We start from the raw sequence: 25,767 nt of genomic DNA, 5'->3' as shown, positions 1-25,767 counted from the left end.
ATTTAAAATATTCATATAGTGTTCCAGTATATATCTTTTTTTTAAATTTTTATTTATTTATGATAGTCACACAGAGAGAGAGAGAGAGAGAGGCAGAGACATAGGCAGAGGGAGAAGCAGGCTCCATGCACCGGGAGCCTGACATGGGATTCGATCCTGGGTCTCCAGGATCGCGCCCTGGGCCAAAGGCAGGCGCCAAACCGCTGCGCCACCCAGGGATCCCGTGTTCCAGTATATATCTTTATCATAGTTGCTTAAGTGTTTTCTTTGTTGAGCATTTAATATTTTAAATATTTTATTATGAATAGTAATTTTAAGGAGTTACCCCCTCTTACTTGAGGAGGAAGGATTGTCATGCAAAAGTCATGGCCAGAATAGCAAGATTGGGTTTTCCTAAGGCTAGTTCTGTGTCATTATCATTAACCAACCAAGGCATATTTCAGCCGTGAGCCCTGACACCCTGAGGAGTGTGAAGTATTAGGACTTCTCTCAGCGCTGTTTATCACACTATTATTTTTATTAGTAAGTTGATATATGATCACTTCTATTAACACTTTTGTTCATTTTTCAAAATTATTTCCTTTTTGTCTAGTTCTTGCCCAAAATAAACTTACTGGGCCAAAGAAAAGGAATGATGTTATGGGTCTCGTCTTATTACTAAATTGGTCTCTAGAAAAGTTGAAACTAGAGTCCAGTAATATCAATAATCTTTGCATATCTTTTATGATTTAGGAAACATTTATTTTTAAAAATATTTTATTTATTTATTCATGAGAAACACAGAGAGAGAGGCAGAGACACAGGCAGAGGGAGAAGCAGGCTCCATGCAGGGAGCCTGAACGTGGGACTCGATCCCAGGTCTCCAGGATCATGCCCTGGACTGAAGGCGGCGCTAAACCGCTGAGCCACCCGGGCTGCCCAGGAAACATTTATTGACTGCATAGTATCTTCTAGGTGATAGGGATACTTTGACAAAATGTCAAGGAACTCCTAGTTTAAAATGGCTTTATGATTCGGTGACAAATACAGTGTGTTTTTAAATTCCAGAGGAGGGAGTGATTCTCTGCTATAAGCATTCATAACAGCTCTGGAGAATATGATATTGGAGAATTTTTAAATGTGGTATGGGAGGTGGTCTTTGAAAGGTAAATATAAATTTGCAGATGTAGGAATGATGAGAGACAATACAGGCACAAGGAATAGCGTAAGTATAGTCAGTTAGTACCCAAGTTATAATGCCTTGGTGAACTATAGGAAATTTATCATTACACCACAGTCTCTCAACCCCAGCACTACTGACAGTTTTGGGCAGATAATTCTTTAGGATATATAGTAGTATCCCTGGTCACTACATACTAGATACTAGTAGCGTGTGCTACAACTTTCTCCTTCAGTTGTAACAACCAAAAAGTCTCTAGGCACTGTCCTTGGGGACAGAATTGATGCTGGTTGAGAATTAGTGTACTTGACAGTATGGCGCTTGTCAAGAAATGTGGTAGAAAGGGAAGTTGAAGCTAAATTGTGAGTGACTCTTGTGCCGTGACGCAAAGACTTTAGAATTTATCCTGATGATAGAGTGATAGCAGCAGATTAGCAATTGTTACACTGTTAGATGATCTCAGGAAAAGAGCTTTGGTGGCAGTAAGAGAATAAGTTGTATGGGGAGGGGACTGGTAATTAGAGTTGGAGAGATGACTTAAGATGCTATCCATTATATTAGTATGGGCAAGAGTTGATTAGCTTCCTGACTAGGAAAACAAAACCTGAGAGTGGAGATCATTCAAAAATAAAATTTACAGGACTTGATGTGGTAAGTGGTAGAAAGTGATTTAGGTATCTAGCTCAGATGTTTGGACAGGTAATTATGCCACTTTGAGAAGATGGATATTATAGGAGGAAAGATACATAGGAGTGGCAAGACATCGAGTTGAGGGGACTGTAAAACATCCAGGCTGGAATTAAGTAGAGTTCAGGCTTAGAGCTAAAGATTAGGCAGTCATTGAAGCCATTGACATAGAAGAGCTCATCAGAGGTAGCAGATGAGAAGATTGCTAGTAACAAAGAGGAGCACCAGTATTAACAGAGCCAGGGAAAGAGATTGAGAAATCAGAGGCATGAAAATGAGAATTAATGGATATGAGAACAACATGAAAGCAGATACTTCCAAGAGGTGGAATGTATCACACACAATGACTAGAAGTCAAAATATGAGACCTGGGAAGATCATGCAATCAAGGGTTCTCTGAAGACCTTCCTACAATGTCAGTGGAAAAGTAGGATGGAAGTTAGATTTAATAGGTTTAATCTGAAACAGCTCTTTTAAGACTACATATAAATGGAAGAAGAGAGAACAGTGAAGTTCTTCAGCCTCATACCAGAGATGTGCTAAGGTTGAAATGTAATATCAAATCATGAATATAAATATAAATAAAATAAAAAATGCAAGTGACAGACATTAAGACGAGGAAGGCCTTTGGACACATGATGGCAATGTCATGAATTAAAAACACATAATACCTGTACAGTTAAAGCTTTGATTTAAAAAAAAAATCACCTTTAATTTTTGTGTATTGAGATATACCATAAGTAAAATTATGAGAGGAAAAATTTGGGAGGGGTGGAATAAATAATTGGCAAATTGTATTAGTAACAAAATTCATGTCTTTAACACCTCAAAAGTATATACAGAACACTAAAAAAATACAGATACCCTATTTTTTTAATGAACTAAAGGAGAACATAAAAAAATAATTTTAAAATCACTGTAATTTAAAACTAGAAATGAAATTAATGAGATACCATTCCCATTACCATAAAATTAATGGAAAAAAAGTTGAAACCACCAAGTGTTGACAAGGCTAAAGAAATAAGCACCCAAGCTGCTGATGGGAATATAAAATCATATAATCTTTCTGGAAGAAATTTAGCACTATTAAAAGCCCTAAATATGGGCATGCCTTTTGACTCCTGCATTTCAGTATATTTAACATGAACAAATAATTAAAGATCATTGACAAAATTTCAGCAGTATTTATAGAAGATATCTGGAAACAAGAACAAGTCTGACAAATACTGCAAAATGGTTGTGATTTAACGGGGGTTTGCCACAAGAATTAACTGAGAAAAGGTCTTGCAAATGCCCTGAGGCACAAGATTTTGTAGAAATTGAAGGATGCCAGTGTGGGTGCGACTGAATAGCAACTACAGTAAGTCATATTTATTTAGTTCTTACTATCTACCCCAGGCATTGTATTATGTAGTCTTTCTACTTGTTTGTTCCTTTAATTCTCTAAATAACCCCATGCTGTAAATAATGGTTACCAAGTCACAAAAAAAGTTGTAGAACTTGTGCAAGGCATGTAGTAAGTGAGTAAAACTAGAATTCCAATCCTATCAGTGTGATTTCAGAACTTGATTCTGAACTGCAGTGCTACTTTTCCCAACATGCATAAAGACCGAGGAGGGGAATTGCTAACCCAAAGCTGGAGAGAGGCAAGGGCTATGGTTTGAAGGCCTTGTAACCCCTTGATTTTGGAGGTTATCATAGGAGAAACACCATTTGGAAGATGTGGAGTACAAATAGGTGGATGCTTGCTTGGTCTCAGGGCTGATACTCATTTATCCATAATATTTATAATTATAAAAAAACTGACCCAGGCATTGCAAGGGGATTGGATCACAGAAGAGCATGCATGAGTGGATATTCCAGGGCAGAGGTTTCTACTTACTGTATTCCCTCAGTGTTTAAGAGGAATCAAGAGTATTGATCTCTAGTGCAAGTGACAGAAATCTCAGCTCAAACCAGCCTAAGGAAATTTATTCAATCACATTAACTAAAAAGCCCAGGGGTATGTTAACATCAGGCATGACTAGATTCTGAACTGAAATTGTTTACACTGGAACTCAGCTTCTCTTTTGCTCTAGTTGGATGTTTTTCTTTGTGTTGACTTCCTGTTTCAGCCATGCATTCTCTTAGGCCATATGTGCAACTGGAAAAAGACCTTTTTTAGGAACTCCTTTTAAAGTCCTCAGATCACTGTGAGTAGATGAACTTAAACCATGCGCCTGCCCCTGAACCAGTCCCCATGGCCAACAGAATGAGATGACCTAACTGGTTTATACTTCGAAGAAGCGCTGGGTTCATTCCTGGGTTTGGGTTGACATGGACCCACATGGGAAGAAAGGTAGATAGCTCACATGACCAAAGGAGATTTTGATCTTGGAAGACAACAGATGTGTTCCTCACATATCCACTTTTATTATATTTTAGAAAACAAGGTTTAATTAGTTGTGTTCATTACTTATTATTTTGCTTATTATGTTTAAAGTTTTTGTATAATAACTAGAATACTGTTGTCTGTCAGTTTTTTCATGTATTCCATTTGTACATGTAACTTTTACTCATTTGAAAATTACCTGGATTGTAGAACAAAATTTTTCTACATGTTGATAAATTTGATTGTCCTCTCCTTACTGATTGGTACCTGGTATTTGTATGTTGCTTTCTAGTTAAAGAATCTTTTCCCATATATCCTTGAATTTAAATATTATAACTGTGAGGGCAGCATCATTATTCCTATTTTATAGTGGCAGACCAAGAACTGGAAACTGGATTTTTTACTGAGTTCAGTACTCTTTTTTTTTTTTTTTTTTTTAACTAAACTGTACCCCCAAAGTGGGGCTCAAACTCATGACCCCAGCTGAGCTAGCCAGATGCCCCAGGTTCAATACTCTTTAACTCTGTTACTCCTTATAGTATTCATTCACCCCTGTAACACATTTATGACAAGCCAGATAAAAAATGGAAGGTTTCCAGCTCATTTTATGAGGTTGGCATCCCTTTAAAAATACTAACAAATATAAAAATGTTACCATCACCAGAATTATTCAGTATATAAACATCTGGGTGGAAAGGGGACAGGAAGAGGGGTGGTGAATTGAGAGAATGTTGAAGGAAAACGTTTGCAGCTTTCCTTGTGATCCCTGTATTTATAATGAGAAATATTCAGGTGTTATTTTAAAATTAGCAGTTTTCAAAAAAAATAAAAATAAAAATTAGCAGTTTTCATTTCTGTAGAGTTTTGATAGCTTGGCTGTTTTATAAAAAGATTTTTTTTTTTCTTCATAGCACTTTCCTAGTTAAAGTATTTCTTTTATTGATCTTAGTTCTCATAACTTGAGGATATGGATCTGTCTAATCAATAGATTGCCTTATTAACTCCTAATTTCAAGAGTGTATAAATTCAACTCTTAACAATTTCCTGAGGAAATTTTGTAGGGAAACAAAGAAATCACAACTTATTCTAATATGCATTTATTAGCTCATCAATGTTGACCTAAGTCAGTCACCTTTATAAACCAGCAGGAGAACTGGGCTCAAATGAAGTATAAGTGATTCCATTTTAAAGAGCAGTTTTAAAAATATTTGTATCTAAAAAAATACTTTTTCTCCCTCTTTGATATAATCTTCATCTTGTTTCCATTCCTTTTGATAGGTATTTGATTATTTGATAGAAACAGGAATTCTCTTTGTTAAAATAGAGACTTGAGTTATCCACTTATTCACATGGTTGTCACAAAAAAGGGAAATTGTAAATATGGAGGTCCTTGTAAAAAAAAAAAAAAAAATCCAAAAAAAAACAACAGATGAAAGCTATCATGATTATTGAGTGCCTCTTCCAAATTCATCAAAGAAATCCATTCAGTAAAATTACCACTAAAGAAAAAAAGACTTTAAGAAAACAAACATGGCTGTTTTGCTGGTTGATTGAGATATATTAAAAGTACTACATGTACTTGCAGATTGGCCGCCTCCAAGATCTAGTGAGGAAAAGTGAACAAGGTCTTGGCTCTGCAGAAGGCCTCATTGCTAGTCTTCAGGACTCCCAGGAGAGACTTCAGAATGAGCTCGACTTGACTAAAGGCCGGCTGAAGGACACCAAAGATGCTCTATTAAATGTTGAGGTAATTTTATAATACCTGCTATAATCTAAACATCAGCAAGGTAAAAATATAATTAGGTAGTCTCCTTAAAGTTTATTACCCGTCATCAAATGGGTATTGGTTCCTGACTGTCAACCTGTTCGTTGGCACCTGTGGGGGAATCCAGACACAGGTAAGCAAGACTCTGCCCTTAAGACATCTTAGGCCATGGTTGGTAAATAAGGAGTAAGATGCTGATGACAATGATGACAATATTGTATTCTGGCAATACTCAACCTTGCTGAGCCTCTGTTTCCTCACTATAACCTCCTCCTGTTGTTATGAGGATCCCAGGAGGCAATGGATATGGAAACACTTGGAAAAAAAAAAAAAAGAGCAAGTATTTTCTTTACCTCTTTTCTTTCCCTATTAATGTCTAATAAAGTACTTTGCATTCAGTAAAAGAAATACTTTTTAAGTAATTCTGCCCTGTTTAATCCTGCCCGTGGTGACAAAAATAGTTCCTAGAGGCAGAATACTTAGTGAAAAGGACAGTTGATTAAAATGGCTGGATCCAGTTTTCAGAATTTACTGCTTGTAGCCAGGTCAGCAGTGTAGCATGGCAGGTTTCAACATGGACTTTCTTCTCTCCGATTAACGTGGATATGCCCCTCAGCAGCACTACAACACATGCTGTTAGTAAGTGGGTGATCCAGAAAGGGTCATTGTGAAAGCAGAAGGAAGCACCATCATCTGTTCCTTTCCTGTTGTAGCTGAAGAGCTGCCCCACTGCTGGCAGGGACCCATGGTTGCTATGTTGTCCAAGCAGGTCACCTCTAGCCCTAGGCTCCTGAGAGCCACTTAATGCTAATCTACAGGCATTTCATATATATATATATATATATATATATAAATTATATATATTTATGAATTATATATATTAGGTTTATGAATTATATATTTATATATATAATTCATATATATTTATATATAATTTATGAATTATATATATATATTAGGTTTCCATAACATTAAACACAATCCCTGGTTTAAAGTTCTATAGTGAAAACAATTAGTAGCCAAATGTCTTATAATTATTTTAATCATGTCAGTAAGGTATAGCTACAATGCATCAGCTCTGAATAAATAGCAAACTTTTGAATATAAATATGAATGAATTTGAATAATGTATCTGTAATGTGTATATATTTGAAGATACTATCCAACATGGAAAGTTAAGATTATCAGTTATGCTAGCTTTAAACTGTTTAAAATGATTTGTAAAATTAGAAGCCTTAATGAAACATAGTTTGCACAAGGACATTTAAAATATAAAGTATGTGAAAAAAAAAATATAAAGTATGTGCCACATATTTTACTCAGAAATCTTGAATAATTATTATAGATAGCTTTATCAGTTATTGTGCTATAAGGATTTAAATTATAATGCAAGCACTCTACTTATTTGAAATAACCAGCAATGACTTTGCCTTTAAAATATTTATTTATTTATTTATTTATTTATTTATTTATTTATTTATTTATTTATTTATGATAGAGAGAGAGAGGCAGAGACACAGGAGGAAAGAGAAGCAGGCTCCATGCCGGGAACCCGACGTGGGACTCGATCCCGGGTCTCCAGGATCAAGCCCTGGGCCAAAGGCAGGCCCTAAACCGCTGAGCCACCCAGGGATCCCCTGACTTTGCCTTTAAAGACTTGTTTTCATTGACATGTTTTTATTCTTCAGGGTGAGCTAGAACAAGAAAGGCACCAGCATGAAGAAACACTTGCTGCCATGAAAGAGGAAGAGAAGCTCAGAGTGGACAGAATGGCCCATGACTTAGAAATAAAATGGACTGAAAACCTTAGGTATGTTTTTTACTCTGTAATGTAATCTTTTTTTTTTTCATTCTCTCTCTTTTTTTAATAATAAATTTATTTTTTATTGGTGTTCAATTTGCCAACATACAGAATAACACCCAGTGCTCATCCCATCAAGTGCCCCCCTCAGTGCCCGTCACCCATTCACCCCCACCCCCTGCCCTCCTCCCCTTCCATCACCCTTAGTTCGTTTCCCAGAGTTAGGAGTCTTTATGTTCTGTCTCCCTTTCCGATATTTCCCACACATTTCTTCTCCCTTCCCTTATATTCCCTTTCACTATTATTTATATTCCCCAAATGAATGAGAACATATAATGTTTGTCTTTCTCCGATTGACTTACTTCACTCAGCATAATACCCTCCAGTTCCATCCATGTTGCAGCAAATGGTGGGTGTTTGTCATTTCTTTTTTTTTTTTTTTTTTTTTAATTATGATAGTCACAGAGAGAGAGAGAGGCGCAGAGACACAGGCAGAGGGAGAAGCAGGCTCCATGCACCGGGAGCCCGATGTGGGACTCGATCCCGGGTCTCCAGGATCGCGCCCCGGGCCAAAGGCAGGCGCCAAACCGCTGCGCCACCCAGGGATCCCCTGTTTGTCATTTCTAATGGCTGAGTAATATTCCATTGTATACATAAACCACATCTTCTTTATCCATTCATCTTTCGATGGACACCGAGGCTCCTTCCACAGTTTGGCTATTGTGGACATTGCTGCTAGAAACATCGGGGTGCAGGTGTCCCGGCGTTTCATTGCATCTGTATCTTTGGGGTAAATCCCCAGCAGTGCAATTGCTGGGTTGTAGGGCAGGTCTATTTTTAACTCTTTGAGGAACCTCCACACAGTTTTCCAGAGTGGCTGCACCAGTTCACATTCCCACCCACAGTGTAAGAGGGTTCTGTAATGTAATCTTAATACAGATGTGCCAAAGTGTTTTTCCACTATATAGCTTATGTTGTCTTAGCATTAAAATCATAGTTGATAGCATTTTTAATGAATGTTTTCATGATTAGATGCAGAGAAATTGGAATTCTTTTTTTATGCTTGAATACTTTTTCTGATCTTATTTTCTTTATATAAAATACTAACCTCAAGTCAGAAGACTTGTTTTAGTACCTGTTCTGCCGTTAAAAACTGATAATCAGTGATCTTAGATAAATTATTAACTTACCTAAGTCCTATAAGCCTGATTAAAAAAATAATCAACTCTTATTCTGAGTTGACTTTTGAGGAAGATTAATTAAATACTTAGAAAACCTGTGAACAACTACACTGTAACTACTGAGAGGAATAATTATCTTTAAAAAGCAAAGGCATTTGGGGCCTACCATGGGAGCATGAGGGATGCTACAAATTCCATTTGGAGGCAACTTTGAGCTTGCTGAGTCGACACAAAGCTCACCCTCTTAAGTTGAAAAAATTGTGAACAAGAAATTATCATTGACAGTTAAAAGGTGGCAGACATGTCCAAGGAATATTGCAGGGGTTCGATCTGTTTATGAATCTTGTGATGGATGAATGTCTGAAGATGGTAACTAGTGCGAAACAGAACAATATTGGAATGGTGGTAATATGAGGAAATGGTATATTAGAAGCCTTGCAATAAGTAAAAACAATGGGTATGTTCATCAGAAGAAATCAGTAGCTTTCACATGTCTGTTCTCCATAGCACCTCTTTTATTGCAATACGAATACCAGGTCATGTGCATTTTTATATTGAACTTTTTTGTTAAACTTTTATAATACTAAAAAAAAAAAAAGTAAGGCATTTGTTTTATTTTAGACAGGAGTGTTCTAAACTTCGTGAAGAGCTAAGACTTCAACATGAAGAAGATAAGAAGTCAGCAATGTCTCAACTTTTGCAGTTAAAGGAACGAGAGAAAAATGCAGCCAGGGATTCATGGCAGAAGAAAGTAGAAGATCTCTTAAACCAGGTAATTAATAGTCTCTAACATTCTGAAAGTTCATTTTCTTTGACATTCTCTAGCCAGGGAAATATTATAAAACATTGTGCATTAATTCGCTATATTTTGTTATTTTTCATAGGGCAAATTTTAAATTTTAAAAATGAATAAAATCAAAGGAGACATATTTAATAACTTGTGAAACATTGTACTAAATAATGTTATATATGCAGTCCTAAATTCTATAAAGAATTTACAGGTTTTGGTTTAATATTTGAACTGAACACTTTAGAGATTTTTAAATGGAGAAATTACCCATATTTTGAAAGTATAAAATCTTTTTTTCAAGCCACTAGATATCATTTGGGCCCTGGGAGGTAAAATTTATTAAATACATCCTGATTGCCTATAGTTGTATCAGAGGTGAGCAGTTTCTTTCTCACCAAAAGAAGGTTGCCTGTTACACTTCAAAATGTTATCAATAAGAGGTAGTGTTATATTTATCTTATAAATATATCTATATAAATCTTTCTTATGTCCTAAATCTATCTTCTTCTGTCAGATTAACCTATTTCCATTTATAACTATAATTAAAAGAATTTTCACTCATTTACACAACTTCTAAATTTATGAATTCTTAGCACTCTCCTGCAAAGCCAGCTATTAAATAAGACTGACTGCATGAGTCACTAGTTGATAAGCAAGTGCAGAACTTGGACAAGAAGCAGCTCTGTAATTTAGTGCTAGAAATCTACTATTATCTTTCTATTTGTGATCATGATGAATTTCAAAATAAACAGGATAGGCTTTCTATAGGATAACTTACTACATAGTAAATACATATATGCAGTATCTTTCAGGAGTAATTGGGGCCTGCCACTTTGTGTCTGGTCTTTCATTGCTTATTGGTTACCTTCTGTACACTTATTTTACGTTCCTATTTAGAGACCTAAAAGGATGGATTTTCCTGGATAGACTGGTACTACTCTTCTATGATGTTCTGTACTTTAAAAGATTTGTTCAATTATATAATAAAAACGAAAATCACCCCTGAAAGCCTGCCTTGTTTTTCAATCACAAACTATTGATATAGACATTTTTTGGCTGGTCCTGGCACTGTAAAGAGGACCTACCACTTCTCCCATCTGTTTTCTATTAAATTATTTCATTACTCATGTAATCTCACTTATAATAAATTGTCAAATTTCATCCATGCTTCTTCTCTGATACTTTTTCTTTTTTTTTTTTTCCCCAGTGTCTCTTCTGCATTGTTTATTCCTGAGAGGACATAATGTTTTGCATGTTATTTTAGTTCTGTGTATCATAAAGTAATTTATTACATAATGACTCCAATTTTTGCCAGTTTTATAGAAATAATATTCTGATCAGGTTTCAAAACAGATTAACCATAAATATCAGTATAACCAGAAATTAATTGCCTCCAAAGATGAAACTTTCTGTGCTGCTCTGTGCCATCAGTCCCATTTCCAAAATTATAATATCTTCCCTTCTCCCCACTTCTAAAATCTATAGGGCATACACCTTCCCACAGATAAGCCTGCAAATAGCTGTTGTACCTTGGGATCCTCTGTACTTGAAGAAAGTTAAAACAAGTGAACAAAGGATTCCACTGAAGTGAAAGTAGTTATTGTGTCATCAAAGTTGCACTCTTTCCAGGCGTGTTGAGAGGACAAACTTCTAGCAGGACCAGCAGTCTTTTCTTGGCCCTTTGGATCTTGTTTGCTTGATTATTTTGGATGGATTCCTAGACCAGTGTGTTATATATACCTGCTCTATCACTTTCCACTTGCCTGACTCCTACTAAGCCCTGTTCCTCATACCTTCCATGCCCCAGTGCTGAGCCCTACCACCATTTCACTCTGCTTACTACTACTGGCCTCACTCATCCCCTTGTCCCTAGCACACCAGCACCCCGCTGCACTTAGGGAAAACAGATCTGGCGTGGGCTTTGTGACATTTAAGGAGTAAGAGTGGGGAGCAGAATTGGAACAGCCAGGTGAAAAGTATTGGAGGATCTGTGTTTTCACATATTTTAACTATGAAGTGAACACAAGTCTGTTTTTGTGTCTTGGTTTACTTGTATTTTATTCTGCTTAGAGCAAAGAAGAAATAGTGTATCTTTCATGTGAACTTAATCTCTTGAGATTTAATTCTGATTTAAACTTACCTATCAAGGGCAGCCCAGGTGGCTCAGAGATTTAGTGCTGCCTTCAGCCCAGGGTGTGATCCTGGAGACCCGGGATTGAGTCCCACGTCGGGCTCCCTGCATGGAGCCTGCTTCTCCCTCTGCCTGTGTCTGTGCCTCTCTCTCTGTGTCTCTCATGAATAAATAAATAAAATCTTTTAAAATAAATAACTTTACCTATCAAGAAATGAGCAAAGAAAGACATAAGATTTTCACTTTTCTTCAGTCAGATGTTCTTTACCTTATCAAAATTACCCAAAGCTATTATTTTTATTCTGTGCTCTGATCAGAATCTAATTTCATATTTTTAGTTTTAATGTTTCACTATGTTCTTTTTTTTCTGTCCAATGATTATACTTTAGTTCAAAACTAGGTATAGTTTCTGGGCTAATTAGCGTACGTTTGAATTTCTTTAAAGCAAAAGAACTACATTTTTATTCTTCAACTCTATCTAAAGAAAAGTGAGTACACAGAGTCCTCTTTGATCATACTTTATACTTGTGATCCTAAAATGTCATCATATATCCTTTCATTTCACCTTTTTCAGGGCAAATTTTATTTTGTGTCCAGTCCAGTGAATTACTATTCTAATTCCTTCATTCAGATCAGTGGACTGAGAAATTTGGGAGACACACAATCATTCAGACATAGAACTGTGGGACTTTGTAGTTTGGGTCTGAATCTCCATTTTGAACTTTGAGGCCCTTATGTAGCTGGTTATAGCCACTGTGTATATGACACAGTTTTTAGCCTATCTATAATCTAACAAGAGAAGAAGATTTAGTTACAGATACCTACAGTAATGGTCTGGACAGTTTGTACTATAGGAGCAATGATGTGCTGGATCTGGTTCCTACCAGGTCACACAGCTCTGATTATGTGGAGGCCTTTACAGCCCCATATTCTGGGACATGTTGGTGGCTAACAGATATCCACAGTGAGAATATTCACACCACAGACAACCAGCACGTACTGCACATCTGCACATCTCTGATTTTTCAGAGAGCTATTACATACTTAGCAATTTACCACTGGGTGGGAGTATAGAGTGACATGGCAGTGTGATTGGGGAAAATGTCATTGGAGAGATCAGCTCTAGGGTGACTTTCAAATAGGGTAAAGGATAAACACAAATATTTCTATCCATTTAACATTTGATTGAATATACTCTTATTTCCCAGGCACTCTGAGAAATACAGAAAAATGAGGTGGGGACAGTTGGGATGAAAGGTCAGTGTGAAAAATTTTGACTTCCGAGCATAGGAGTTCATAGTTCACTCAGTAAGGTATGGGATTGTCAAAGATTTATGGATAGGAGAATAACATCTTGAAAGTTTTATTTTAGGGAGCTTTATGTGGCTGTGATACTGAAGTGAGGGTGAAATGGAGCGATCTCAATATAAATAATCCAAAACATCTGAAACAGAACTCTTGAATACACATGCACCCAACCATCACCCCTCAACCTAAGCCAGATGTTCCTCCTAGACACTGCCATCCATTTATTGCTCAGCCATCTCTAACTCCTCTCTGTCACCCTGTACAGCCAGTCCATCTGCATTTCCTGCTATTCTGCCTTCACCCAGGGTCTGCCCATTTCCCAGTACTTCCTCTGCTACCACCCTAGTCCAAATTATTGCAGTTCTCCCTACACTGTAAATGGAACCTGTATTTGGTCTTCCGCATCTTCTCTTGCCCACCTGCATATTGTTTCTCAACCAGCTGGAGTGATACTTTTAAAATATTAAATCAGATCACGTTACTCCCCTGCTTAAAACCTTCCATGTTTAGATTACAATCCATACTTCTGTGGCCTATACCAGCAGCCTTATGATTTGTCTCCTGCCACTCCTTCCCTTCTTTTTCTGGAGTTCTACTGGAAGACTTGGCAGTTCCTGGAACACACACACACACATCCCAAGGTTAATCCATCCCAGAGCCTTTGCTCCTACCAGTCCCTCCACATGGAACTCACTTTCCCCGGATCTTATGGCTTATTCTTTTACTTTCTGCTCAATCTTAACTCTTCAAAAAGATCTTCCTTAACCACTTCCTCTAAAATAGCACCCTCCATCATTCTGTGTCCTCTTATTCTGTTTTGTGTGTCTTCAAAACATTTGTTACTACATAGCATCATGTTGATTCTTTTCCCTGTTAGAATGTAGTTTCATGAGAGCTGGATCTTTATCTGTACTGTTCACTATTGCATACTCAGCTCCCTAAACTGCCTGCCATATAGTAAGCACTCAATAGTTGTTGAATGGAGTGAAGAAAAACCGAGGCATAGCACTGAAGAGGAAGTTGTCAGATATATGAAGTACAAATGATTCTGCCCATTTAGAACCTGAATTGAGTTTTTTTTTTTTTTTTTCACTGAAAATACAAGAGAAACTATAAGGGAACAAATCATGAAATTTGAGGGACTACTTTGGTAAAGGAGAAAGAAATGTTAAAGTTGACTCAGGATTTAAAGCCAGAATAAACATCTGAGACAGGGAGGTCATGAACTACTTAATTGAGGGGATGGTAAGTTTAGTTTTAGACATATTGATTCTACCATCATAGGAAATTTTAGAATTTTTCACACTCATCTAGAAAGGGCAATGACATGAATAAGAAATAGAACATTAAAATAAGTGCTGTTGATTAAGACCGACTGAGAAGCCAGCTTCTGGAGGTGTTGCACACTGTGTTCTGATTTCTCGACCAGTGCTGTCCAAGATGGTAGCTACTAGCCACATATGACTGTTGAGCACTTGAAATGGGATTCATCCAAACTGAGATGTCATTGTAAAGGGTATGCTAGGTTTCAAATACTTAGTACAAAAACTGGATGGATTGTCTGTCTCACTAATATTTTTGTATGCTGTATTCACATTTTGAGATGATAATGTTTTGGATAGATAGGGTTAAATATATGACTAAAAATCTTTTTTAAAAATATGGCTATTAAAACCTTTTTAGATTATACACATGGCTCTCAGTGACAATTCTATTAGCAGTGGTCTGCACTATTTATTTTTATTTTTTTTTTAAGATTTTATTTATTTATTCATGAGAGACACTGAGAGAGGCAGAGACCCAGGCAGAGGGAGAAGCAGGCTCCATGCAGGGAGCCTGATGTGGGACTTGATTCCCCGTCTCCAGGATCATGCCCTGGGCCAAAGGCAAGTGCTAAACTGCTGAGCCCTGCAGGGATCTCCTGGTTTACACTATTTAGATCACAAAAATTTTGAGTAAGTTTGGCTCAGTGCTGATTCTGCTAGCTGCATTTCTTAACTCTAAAGTTTCATGCTAGGAAGGAATTCTCTTTAGAAATTGCATTTCTGCCTACTGGAAAAAGATGGTATTTTCATCAGTTTTTATGTTGATTTTAAAAGAATAACAATAATACCTTGTAATGGAAGAATAGATACAAATGGGTTCTGAGGTAGAGATTAGAAAGGGAGCTGGAATCATCTCTTCCCAGCTAACACAAAGACTTTGACCGAGCCCTGAGCAATGATCAGTGAAGCTGACCCTGAGTTTTCTTATTAGGAGAGCAGGAAACCATGTAGAACAAACATCATAGATCCAGCCTGAGCCCTGGAAAAAGAGATGATTGGAATAAGGAAAAAGGAAGTCAAAGGGAAGAGCAGTGGAAAGAGTGAAGGGAAAAAAAATACGGAGAAAGAGAAGCCAGCTAGAACAAAGAGTGGGAATAGCAGGTTACGACGCTAGAAAATGTGGAATGGAATTAAAGTCTACCAAAAATCAGTCAACATCCATTATTCTTTATACTTCAGTTCCTGGATTCAAAGTTAATATGCAGTATTTTCCTTAGGAAATATGAAGCTTGTTTTTAAACTCTCTTCAGTCAAAAAAATTAATGATCTTATTGTACTTTAACTGTAGTATGTCCTCTTTTATCAGATTTAGTGTTGTTAGTGTTCTTCCTCTTGAGATTTTTTTCTTCCAAGATTAATGATTCTAAATTGTTTTTTCAATTAATTTGCAAATCTAAAAGTGTTTAATTTTCTTTTCCCTACCCAAACCTCCTTCTTTAGAATAAGTTAATCCAGTTGTTAAATTGGTAGCTTTAGGAGAAAAGAGTGAAGAGATGGAACAATGATATCTACAGCTGGCTTTAAAAAGAGATGCTAAAATACTGGGGCGTTCTTAATGTGTACTAAGCATGTATCTATTCTGCAAAATACTATAGTAAGACCTGTGATGAAATGCAGTTTGTGCCTTCAGAGGTGGTAGGACCAGAACACACCTGAAAAACTACTTAAAAACATTTAGACAGCATTGTAGTAACAAATCAACTTAATATATTCCTATTTCATATGACAAATACTAAAAAAGCATTTTGGATCTTAAGTTCATTGGGTATATGATTATAAAGTTATTTTAGATAATCTCTGAGAAAAGTGTAAGAATTATTTAAAGTGATAGCTTGTCTTCATCTTAATTTCATTTATTATATGCCTGTTATTACACTTTAGTTTAAATGTTGAACAATTATTCATGAGTTTTTCTTCTGCTTTTGCTTCAGAAGAATTATTAAAGCTGTGATTTTTACTTTCTAAAACTTAAGTTTCTCTCAGTCACTTTTCTGTAGATATAGTAAAACTTGAAATTAATATTAGGGAAAGTACATAATTTGCTTTAAGAAATTACCATATTGTATACTAAATATTGAATTTTAGAACATTTTATTAGGCTTTAACATATTTCACTTGAATTTCAGTGTAAGATTAGTGTACATGTTATTTCAAGGAAGTTAAAAATTTGATAAATGACATTTCTTGTGTTAGTAAAGAGAATTTTATTCTGTCTTTTGACATTTGTCAAAAATTTAGTGCTTTTGATACACCATGTAGTGCGCTAGACTCATAATGGAATCATAATGATCTCTGCTTTCCTAGTGCTTATCATCTAGAAAGGAAGGCAAATAGAAATAACAGTTTAACACATTAACTCCTTACAACTGAGGTACATACACAGCATGTGTACCCTGGGGACCTAACATAGTCTGGGAACTTGGGGAAGGTTTATTGAACTGTGGGATCCTTTACTTAGGATCTGAGAGAGAAGCAGGAGTCAGGCCAAGAGGAGAAGGAAAACAACATTCTGAGCAGAATGGGGATGTATGTGCAAAGGCCCTCAGGCAGCCCCCAAATACCTTTGCTCTGGAGAAAAGAGAATCAGAAGGCTGGGGAGGAGGCAGCATTGGATCACTTGGGGTTTTGTTGAGACTTTGTCTAAAGAACAATGAGGAACTGTTGAGAGATTTTAATCAGGAGTGTGAAATATTCATACTCAACTTCAAAACTCTGGCTGCAGTATGGAGAATAGACTACAGTGGGACAAGTTAGGTGCCATTCAATGAATATTTTTCCCTCTTGGCAGTTTTTCTTTGTTCTGATTAATATTTTCTGGACAAATATTTAGTATGCTCATTAGTTCATTTCTCTTAGAGGATATATTTTTAAATCTTAGAATCTGTTGACCTTGTCAACAGGATTTTTGCATGATACTAGTAGATGTAGTTTTTTCTAAATAACTTTATTCTTTTTAACTGAAATTTCTCTTTACTGCTCTTTTTATGGGGGAGAGGAAAAGTAAGGTAGGGAGTAGCAAAAACTAAATAAGAGTTCATATCATTCATTTAGTCTTAAATAAGCATTTATTGACCTATTTACTTTTTGCCACATACTGTTAGGCACTTTGGATACAACTAAGAATAAGACCTGGTCTTTGTCCTCCAAAAGCTGGTAGTTCAGTGGATTTCAATGTTTATATATTAATATGTTTGCAAATTGCAAACGTGTAAAATCTTGTGCTATTTTCTAAATGAATAAACTGATATTTAGAACAATGGGATGACTCCTAAGAGCATATTTTCTTACAAAGTTCTAGATTTCTAATTGCATGCAGCAACTTTTTAAATTATTTTCAGTTTTCTTTCTCACTTATGTCAATGTCTGATTATATTCATCCTTCAAGAAAAGAAATCCTGAAACACATTCAGTAAGTCTTCTATGTTGAGGTGCTATCAATTGAAGAGGATGTCCTGAAGCCCTTTGCACTTATCTCAAAAATTAATAAGAAGCTTAAGATGTTTTAAAACAAATTGATTATTATAGAGGGCATCAGTTTTTATTAACATGGATCTTGCTTATATAGAAAGCTTAACCAAATAATATTTTTGCATACGGATTTTTAGTTCAGTATTCTTTCACGCAGACACTTAACTTGAGGGATCTCATCTAGTGTTGTGGCATAAATACCATCTCTATGTCAGTGACTTCCAAAGTTAAATCTCTAGCCTTGACTTCTTCACCTGAACTCAAAATCACTTGGTTGGCTAATAGGCATCTCAAATTTCACATGTTTGATTCAGAAATATTGATTGCCTATCACCATCCCCTAACCCATCATCTTCACTTCTTGGCACTGCTTGTTGCTCAAAACAAAAACTAAAGGTCATCTTTGATTTCTTTTTTCCCTTATCTCCTGTAACCTGTCAATCCTATTTATTCCACCTCCAAAACACCCCAGCTCCAAGTGTTTCCATCTCCCCTAGTAAACACTAGGCCAAGCCACCACTGTAATAGCCTCCTATCCAGTCTCCCCAGTTTCACTTTTCTTCATAGCACTCAAAGTAACCTTTTATGATGTAACTGATCTTGCCATTCCCCTCCCAAAGATTCTTTCAAGGTATTTCATTGAATTAAGACTCTTTGTTTTTATTGTCCTAGGCCTTAAGCCATCTGGCCCCTGCAAAAATCACGCATCTCATGTCATTGTCACAAACTTACTTTCCCCCCAGCACATATACACACATGCACACCTAGTCGCTCCCAGCTCACTTCCACCTCAAGGTCTTTGTGCTAGCTAATTCATGTGCCTGGACACCCTTTCCCCCATTTAGTGGCTGGCTTTTTCATTGATTTTCCAAGTTGAAGCGTCACTTCTTTCAAAAGATCTTTCCTAACAGTCAACCCAGTATCACTTACAGTCATTTGCTATCACAGCGGGTTTTTTTAATCATAGTTTTTATCATCAACTATTTCTTTGATTTTTTGTATATTTGTTTTATTGTCATATTCAACTTTCTATTCACTCTATACTTAAGATATTCCTGGAATTTAATAGTACTCCAATAAAGAATTTAATGAAAAAATAAATCTTACTTCATTTATGTATTAACCAATAAGGGTATTGTGACCCAGTAGCATTAGTGCATGTCCCCATTGCCACAGCCAGGTCTGTGATATGAGTCGCCCCAAGGCTCTGCTCAAGGACCATGCCTTTGGTTTAGCTATTTCCATGGCTTGTACCAGTGTGTTGCCAGACACAGTGCCCCTGTGAGTTTAGATTCCAAGTGTTCTAGAATACTTCTGTTGTATAAAATCTAAAATCTAGAATTCCTAAGGGATACCTGACATGCCACTTTACAATCTATCATATTAGCCTACTTTATCAGTTAGCTCAGGAATCCTCAATAACATACATATTTATGTCTGGTAATACTTAAAGAGTGAAAATAATATCTATTTCATAAGTAAATGCCATAAATTTTAAATTAACGTCTAGTACTAGGACAACAGTTCTGAGAAATACAAAGAGATAATACAAAAAAACACAACTGAAAATTCCTCAGCTTTTCATAAATTTTGTGAAGTCTGGAGAAGTATCTTATTAGTATATAAAGAATAAGTATGAGAAAGCATAAAGAAAAAGTAAGTAAAATTAATATAACTAATATATAAAAGAAAAAGTGTGTATGTCTATACAAATTGTATATTATGTATTATATATATAATTCTATGTATTATATATTTATGAGAAACTTTAAATTGAGTAGTTATGGAAAAACCAAATAGAAATTAATCTTTTTTCTCAACTTTCTTTCATAACACTAGTATACTATATTCTAAATTATATTAAATTATTAGAAAAAAAATGATTTACCAGATGAAAAACAAGTTTTAGTTTATGACATACCAAGGAATAATAATATGAAAAAAAGAATTCTTTTTTGTCTGAAAATGTGATAAATGTCCAAGTGAAAACTATTTCACAAGAACTTTTCTACTTAAATTACTAATATAAATTTAAATACTCTTTTATATTTTTGGAAAGCAGAAAAAAATGAGGCAATTGAAAATGAAGTCACATTTCCCCCCATATTTGGGGAAAGAGAGGGTATATATAGATTTTTCCAATTGTTTTATATCACTCTCAAAATTGCAATGAACTTTTGAAAAATAAACCTAGACCATAAATAATTTGCTAAATATATCCTAGAAAAAAGAATCGAAAAGATATAAAGGCATTTCTTTCTTCTTTCCCCCAAGTATAAAATCAGATTATTATTAAATGTTTATATTTTAATGATTAACTCATATTTATTTTTGGCCCCCAAATTATGCAGTTAGTGTTTCAGTTCTCATCTGCTCATTTCTCTTGAGAAATCTGTCATGAGCATACCATACCAGTAGTGAGTATAATGCTTTTTTGACACATTATATTTTAGATTTCTAAGAGGAACTTAGAACAGTAATATTTCTTTTAGGTCCTTCAATAACCATTATCTTTTCAACTGAACTCTGATATATGTAATGGCCTTCAATATTTTGCATAGGTAAGTCTGCCATCCCACAGGCATCAGATACTGTTTTAAGGGACTACAGAAAATTTAGATTGTGTCTTAAATTTTTTTTGTCTAATTCCTTTCTCAGAACTGTTTTCGATTTATTTTTTCTTGAGCATATTATAATTAATGTCCTGTGTTTTACTCTCCCTTTTAGATCCCTTTCTTTCACTTAGTTGATTTCTGAATGTTTCCCTTTATTCCTTTGATCTTTTCTTCCTAGCGGCACTCTCTGGGTGAAGCTTTGCATAAATCTATCAACAATGTAAGTGAGCGGCACTTACAGTTTGTACACAGGGGCATGTTGCACTTTTGATTTTGCGTAAATATTATCACTGCTTTAAAGTTTTAACTTATGATATAAAAAATACACTTCAGCATTCACTAACTTATGTTTTTGTATATGGGTAACAAAAGCTTCTAACTTTCAGCCATTCATTTGTGTATGTGCATACATCTACCACATTGTATTAATGGGCATATTTTTGTTATATAAAGTCAAGCAAGATTTTACCTCTCAAACATAAAATTTATTATTTAAATGCTTACTTTGAAAAATATTTTTGAAAACTATTAACTATTTGACTGTCGTAACAATGGATAAATGTAAATATGTTTTCTTTGGTTAAACTAGTTTATTTTGTGAGAAAGTAGTATCAATAAACAAGTAATAGTTGTGAAGGTTCATGAGATTCAGAACATATCTTACATTTTGATGTTGTAATTATTAAAAGACCAGTGAAATGAAGTAAATCCCTTTTCTAAGAACTGGCAAAGCTATTGTTCTTACTAACATATACAGAAATTAAGCCTCAAAGTAATATTCCAATGTAAACACTCATTTAAAAATTTTTCATATGTAATATGAAGATTAAAAAATATATATATATTTTTTTTACCATACCCAACATTGTTCTTTAAAATAACAGAACTCGGGATCCCTGGGTGGCACAGCGGTTTGGCACCTGCCTTTGGCCCAGGGCGCGACCCTGGAGTCCTGGGATCGAATCCCACGTTGGGCTCCCGGTGAATGGAGCCTGCTTCTCCCTCTGCCTGTGTCTCTGCCTCTCTCTCTCTCTCTATCATAAATAAATTTTTTAAAAAATTAAAAAAAAATAACAGAACTGAACATCTTTGGATATTTTTCTTGATATCCTAGGGCAGAGGTCTGCAGACATTTTCTGTAAAAGGCCAGATGGTAATAAATACTTTTGGCCTTGTGAGCCGTGCAGTTTCTCTGGCAATTGTTGGAGTTTGCTGTTGTATAATGAAAGTGCCATAGACAATATGTGAATGAATCTGTGTAGTTATATGCCAATAAGAATTATTTTACAACAACAGGCTGCAGTTTGCCAACTCCTGTCTTAGGAGAATCAAAGTTTGAGATGTTCTGTGAAATTTTGATACTTCTGGAGTAAAACTATTTCCTCATACCTCTCTAAATTCTTTTTACTATGCAAGAAAAGAACATTTTATCTATTTTTAATATTAAACTTTGCTTTCTATATAAAAAATAATTAGGGCACCCCCGGTGGCGCAGCGGCGCCTGCAGCCCAGGGCGTGATCCTGGGGATCCTGGATTGAGTCCCACATCGGGCTCTCTGCATGGTGCCTGCTTCTCCCTCTGCCTGTGTCTCTGCCTCTCTCTCAATCTCTGCGTCTCTATGAATAAATAAATAAAATCTTAAATAAAAATAAAAAAATAAAATAAATAATTAGAAATACATGAATAAAGAGATGCCTGGCTGGCTCAGTAAGTAGAGCATGCAACTCTTGAGGTTGTGAGTTTGAGCCCCACATTAGGTGGAGAGATTACTTAAAAACATGAATACATTTAACACCATTTAAAAATATATTTAAGAATAAGCAACAAAGATATTCCAATGTTGGTGAAATAAGGCTACATTTAGAAATTCACATATAGTAAGAATTTGGGCATGATCACTATATTAAACCAGACTTTTTGACCTATGTACTAATTGGGATAGGAGTAAGAACCCAAATAAGGTAAGATTATTATCAGAATTAATTGTACTTCAGAATACATGTGACAACATAGTCACCTTTTCTTAAATAATTATAAATTAAAAAAACAACTTTAAATTGAAGTTAAATCATTAATAACTAATGGGAATGCCTTGATTCCTCTCTTATGAAAAAACTAAAAGGGGTTGGTGACACGATAAAATCCTCATTAATTAAGGAGATTAATTTTCCTTTTGTAACATCATAGTCATGAGGATCAGCTCTTCTGTCACCAGAATAACAAAATAACCCTGTCAGTGGTGTTGAGCAGAGTGAGCATCTACCCACTCCCTCCACACATTCTTTCCCAGCCTTCCATGCAAGAAATTTTCAGCTATATATTGCTTTGTTCTAAAATACAAGTGGTTATTGATAGCTTTGCCCTTTATAAAAGCTTTCTAATTTTTTTCAACGAAGAATGAGAGGGTGATTGAAAATATATTCCAGAAATATCTTAAGAACATTAAGTAGGTATTGTTGGTGATTCTTAATAAATTCAGTTTAGAGGTTTTCTTAGAAAAATACCAAGAAATTATGAACAATTCAGAATTTTCTCAGAATGGTCATAATTTCCCTAAGCTTAAATTGACGTTCTTAGCTCAACTCTTCAAAAATAGCAAATTAGTGGTTAAAGGGGGGGAGGGGGAATTAAAATATTCAAGGACCTTCAAACATTTTATATGAACATTTGTATAAGTTGTTGACATAGTAATAAATTATCCTTACTGTCCTCTAAGCCTGTATTAGCTGTTTTTAATGTTGCTTTATATATTTGAAAGTATTGAACTGAATTATCATATGGTTTAGACTAAGAATTTGTGTTGACCTTTCCTATCAAAATTGATAAGTATTTTGGCTTAACATAACTCCACGTCCCATGGTAACATCCTATTGTATCCAGTACCTCAAATTTGACTCATTTTCTATTTTGAGGGTGTTTTTTCATGCAGTACTGTGATGGCACAGAATCTTTGTGAAACTGCCCCGTAGGAAATTGGTGAAGCTTTCCTTTCTCCAGAAAAATGTATCCATATGTTTTTAATTTTAATTTCTGTCTTTCTGAAAATTTTACACTGTATTTTCAAAAAGACATCAGTGTTTTAAGTGGTAGAGATCAAAGGGTGGCATTTACTATTGCCCTTTAAAATTGTTTACAAAGTATCTTGTACCTACTGATCAGGAGACTATATTATATGACTCATATCCAACACATTTGATAAGATTTTTTTTTAATGAAGATAAATTTGTTTTTGAAATAAGGATTCATCTGATTTATTATTTGAAACCAACAAAATAAAAAGCATTAAAATTTAAAATTATAGAACGCCTGGGTGGCTCAGTGGTTGAGCATCTTCTTTGGCTCAGGTCATGATCCCATGGTCTCAGGATTGAGTCCCACATCAGGCTCCCTGCATGGAGCCTGCTTCTCCCTCTGCCTCTGTCTCTGCCTCTTTCTCTGTGTCTCTCATTAGTAAATAAATAAAATCTTTTAAAAAATTTTAAATTAAAACAGATATATAGAAACTAATATACTACATACTTTGAACATATAATTTGAACAACCATTTTCACTCATTTATTCAAATACCTTTCTATAATTCTGTAATAAAAGTACTGATCAAGATTGCCCAAACTATTTGACACAAAGTCTATCTTTGTTCTCTTTTATTTTGAATTAGTGAAATTTTATATTAATATGTATTTTCATATCCATAAAGTATACTAAAGTCAGCTGTTTAAATTATAGCTATAAAACATTAGTTCATTTTACATTGCTTTGCTCATTATTTGTTTTAAAGTGTCATGTAATTTTCATGTTGAATGATGCAGTGCTACTAATTTATTTATAAAACGAACAAAATAAGTTTTGATGTTGCATTGCATGATAAAGGCTTTCTGCATATAGTTCATGTTATGTTCTTGAGCATGAATCCAGATATTTTAGATAGCTTTAATATTAATTTGGTGTGCTTTCAAAGTTACTAATACAGAATATCTAAACTAAGTATATGTGAACACTACATTGCATGATAATGTCTTTTTGCATATACTTTATATTTTATCCAGTATAGTTACAAAGATTAATCTTATATCCTAAAAAGAAAAATAATACTTTGGAATTCTTTCAAGGTAAAGTATACTAAGTGTAAAATATTAAGTAAAATATTTAACTTAAGTGCATTTTATTTAAGCTAGAGAGGTTTGAAAGTGTGCTTAGATTTTAAATATCTATTATATTACTATGGTACCTCATTTTCAATATTACCTTTCTATGTAAATTTCATCCTTAAATAGTTAAAAAGTGTGAGTCAGTTGTAGTCAAATTAACATGTAAAAGAGCTCTTTCTGATGCAGTCAGTTTCTGAAGTGGGTATTGCAGAAAATGAGCTACATTGCTATAAACTGGTTGGCTTCTTACTAAACTAAGTGCACGCTTAACTGGGAGTACTGGACCCAGGGCTACTATTAGTGCATGTGGTACCTGTGTGCAAATTGGAAAAACGTGGCCCGTTTGAGTTGATGCAGATGCCTATCAAGGTAGACACTTTAGTGAGCAGTTTGTTCACTGAATGGATTTTAGTCCTTACTTGGCCAGAGGCCAATTAATAGTTTTAACAATATCAATCATTATAATACCAATCATATCCTATATGTAGCATAGTCTTTTCCTAACGTTCCTGTATATGTTCTAACAAGTTGTCACTAGAGACAAGGCAGTCATGTGGGTCCCCACACTGGGTCCCCATCAAGGGTTGAACTTGGGAAGAGAGTGGGTAGGCAGGTACCTTTTCTATTTCAAGGACAACTAACTGGGAAGAAAATGACCCTACCAATTACACATTAGTGTTCACAAACACATTTTTGTTGCCTTTTACCCTTTTATGATTTACTTTTTCTTTTAGGTTATCTTCAATATTCATTTCATCCTGATTTTCTTTGCATAAAATGTTGAGAAGTCACACAGTATAATTTGTTGTTGCAGCATTTCCCTATTTTCTCTTATTTTCTGCATCTCTGGGGATTCTCCACCCATTTTCTTTCCCAAGCCCCTTCTCCTTTGTGAAACATCTGAGGCATCCTATATCCTTCCATCAATCAAAAGAAAATCTTTTCCATTTGCAAAAAACTCACAGTTTCCTCTCTCCCTCAGCCTTCTTGGCCACAGAGATGGTTTTTACTTGTATA

General features: G+C 35.2%; 1 protein-coding gene and 1 pseudogene across 9 annotated transcripts in view; both read left to right on the top strand.

The window, feature by feature from the left end:
• The window catches only part of FAM184A (family with sequence similarity 184 member A), a 107,737-nt gene that overhangs the window by 57,339 nt on the left and 24,631 nt on the right, over nucleotides 1-25,767 (top strand). For 7 of the 9 annotated variants that reach the window (XR_005353831.1, XM_038526665.1, XM_038526668.1 and 4 more), the window contains 4 exons: nucleotides 5,803-5,964; nucleotides 7,671-7,792; nucleotides 9,586-9,736; nucleotides 20,780-20,821. Coding sequence is in view for 8 of the 9 variants with exons in the window: in XM_038526665.1 (XP_038382593.1) it covers nucleotides 5,803-5,964; nucleotides 7,671-7,792; nucleotides 9,586-9,736; nucleotides 20,780-20,821 (477 nt within the window). In the remaining variant the exon portion in view is untranslated. The remainder of the gene's footprint in view (nucleotides 1-5,802; nucleotides 5,965-7,670; nucleotides 7,793-9,585; nucleotides 9,737-20,779; nucleotides 20,822-25,767) is intronic. The other 2 variants (XM_038526664.1, XM_038526662.1) reach the window with 1 other exon arrangement.
• On the top strand, nucleotides 9,132-9,408 carry LOC111098530 (annotated as a pseudogene).

The sequence above is a fragment of the Canis lupus genome, chromosome 1, assembly GCF_011100685.1.
Source record: "Canis lupus familiaris isolate Mischka breed German Shepherd chromosome 1, alternate assembly UU_Cfam_GSD_1.0, whole genome shotgun sequence".
Classification (NCBI taxonomy): Eukaryota; Metazoa; Chordata; class Mammalia; order Carnivora; family Canidae; genus Canis; species Canis lupus.
This window is presented reverse-complemented; position numbering and strand designations above follow the sequence as displayed.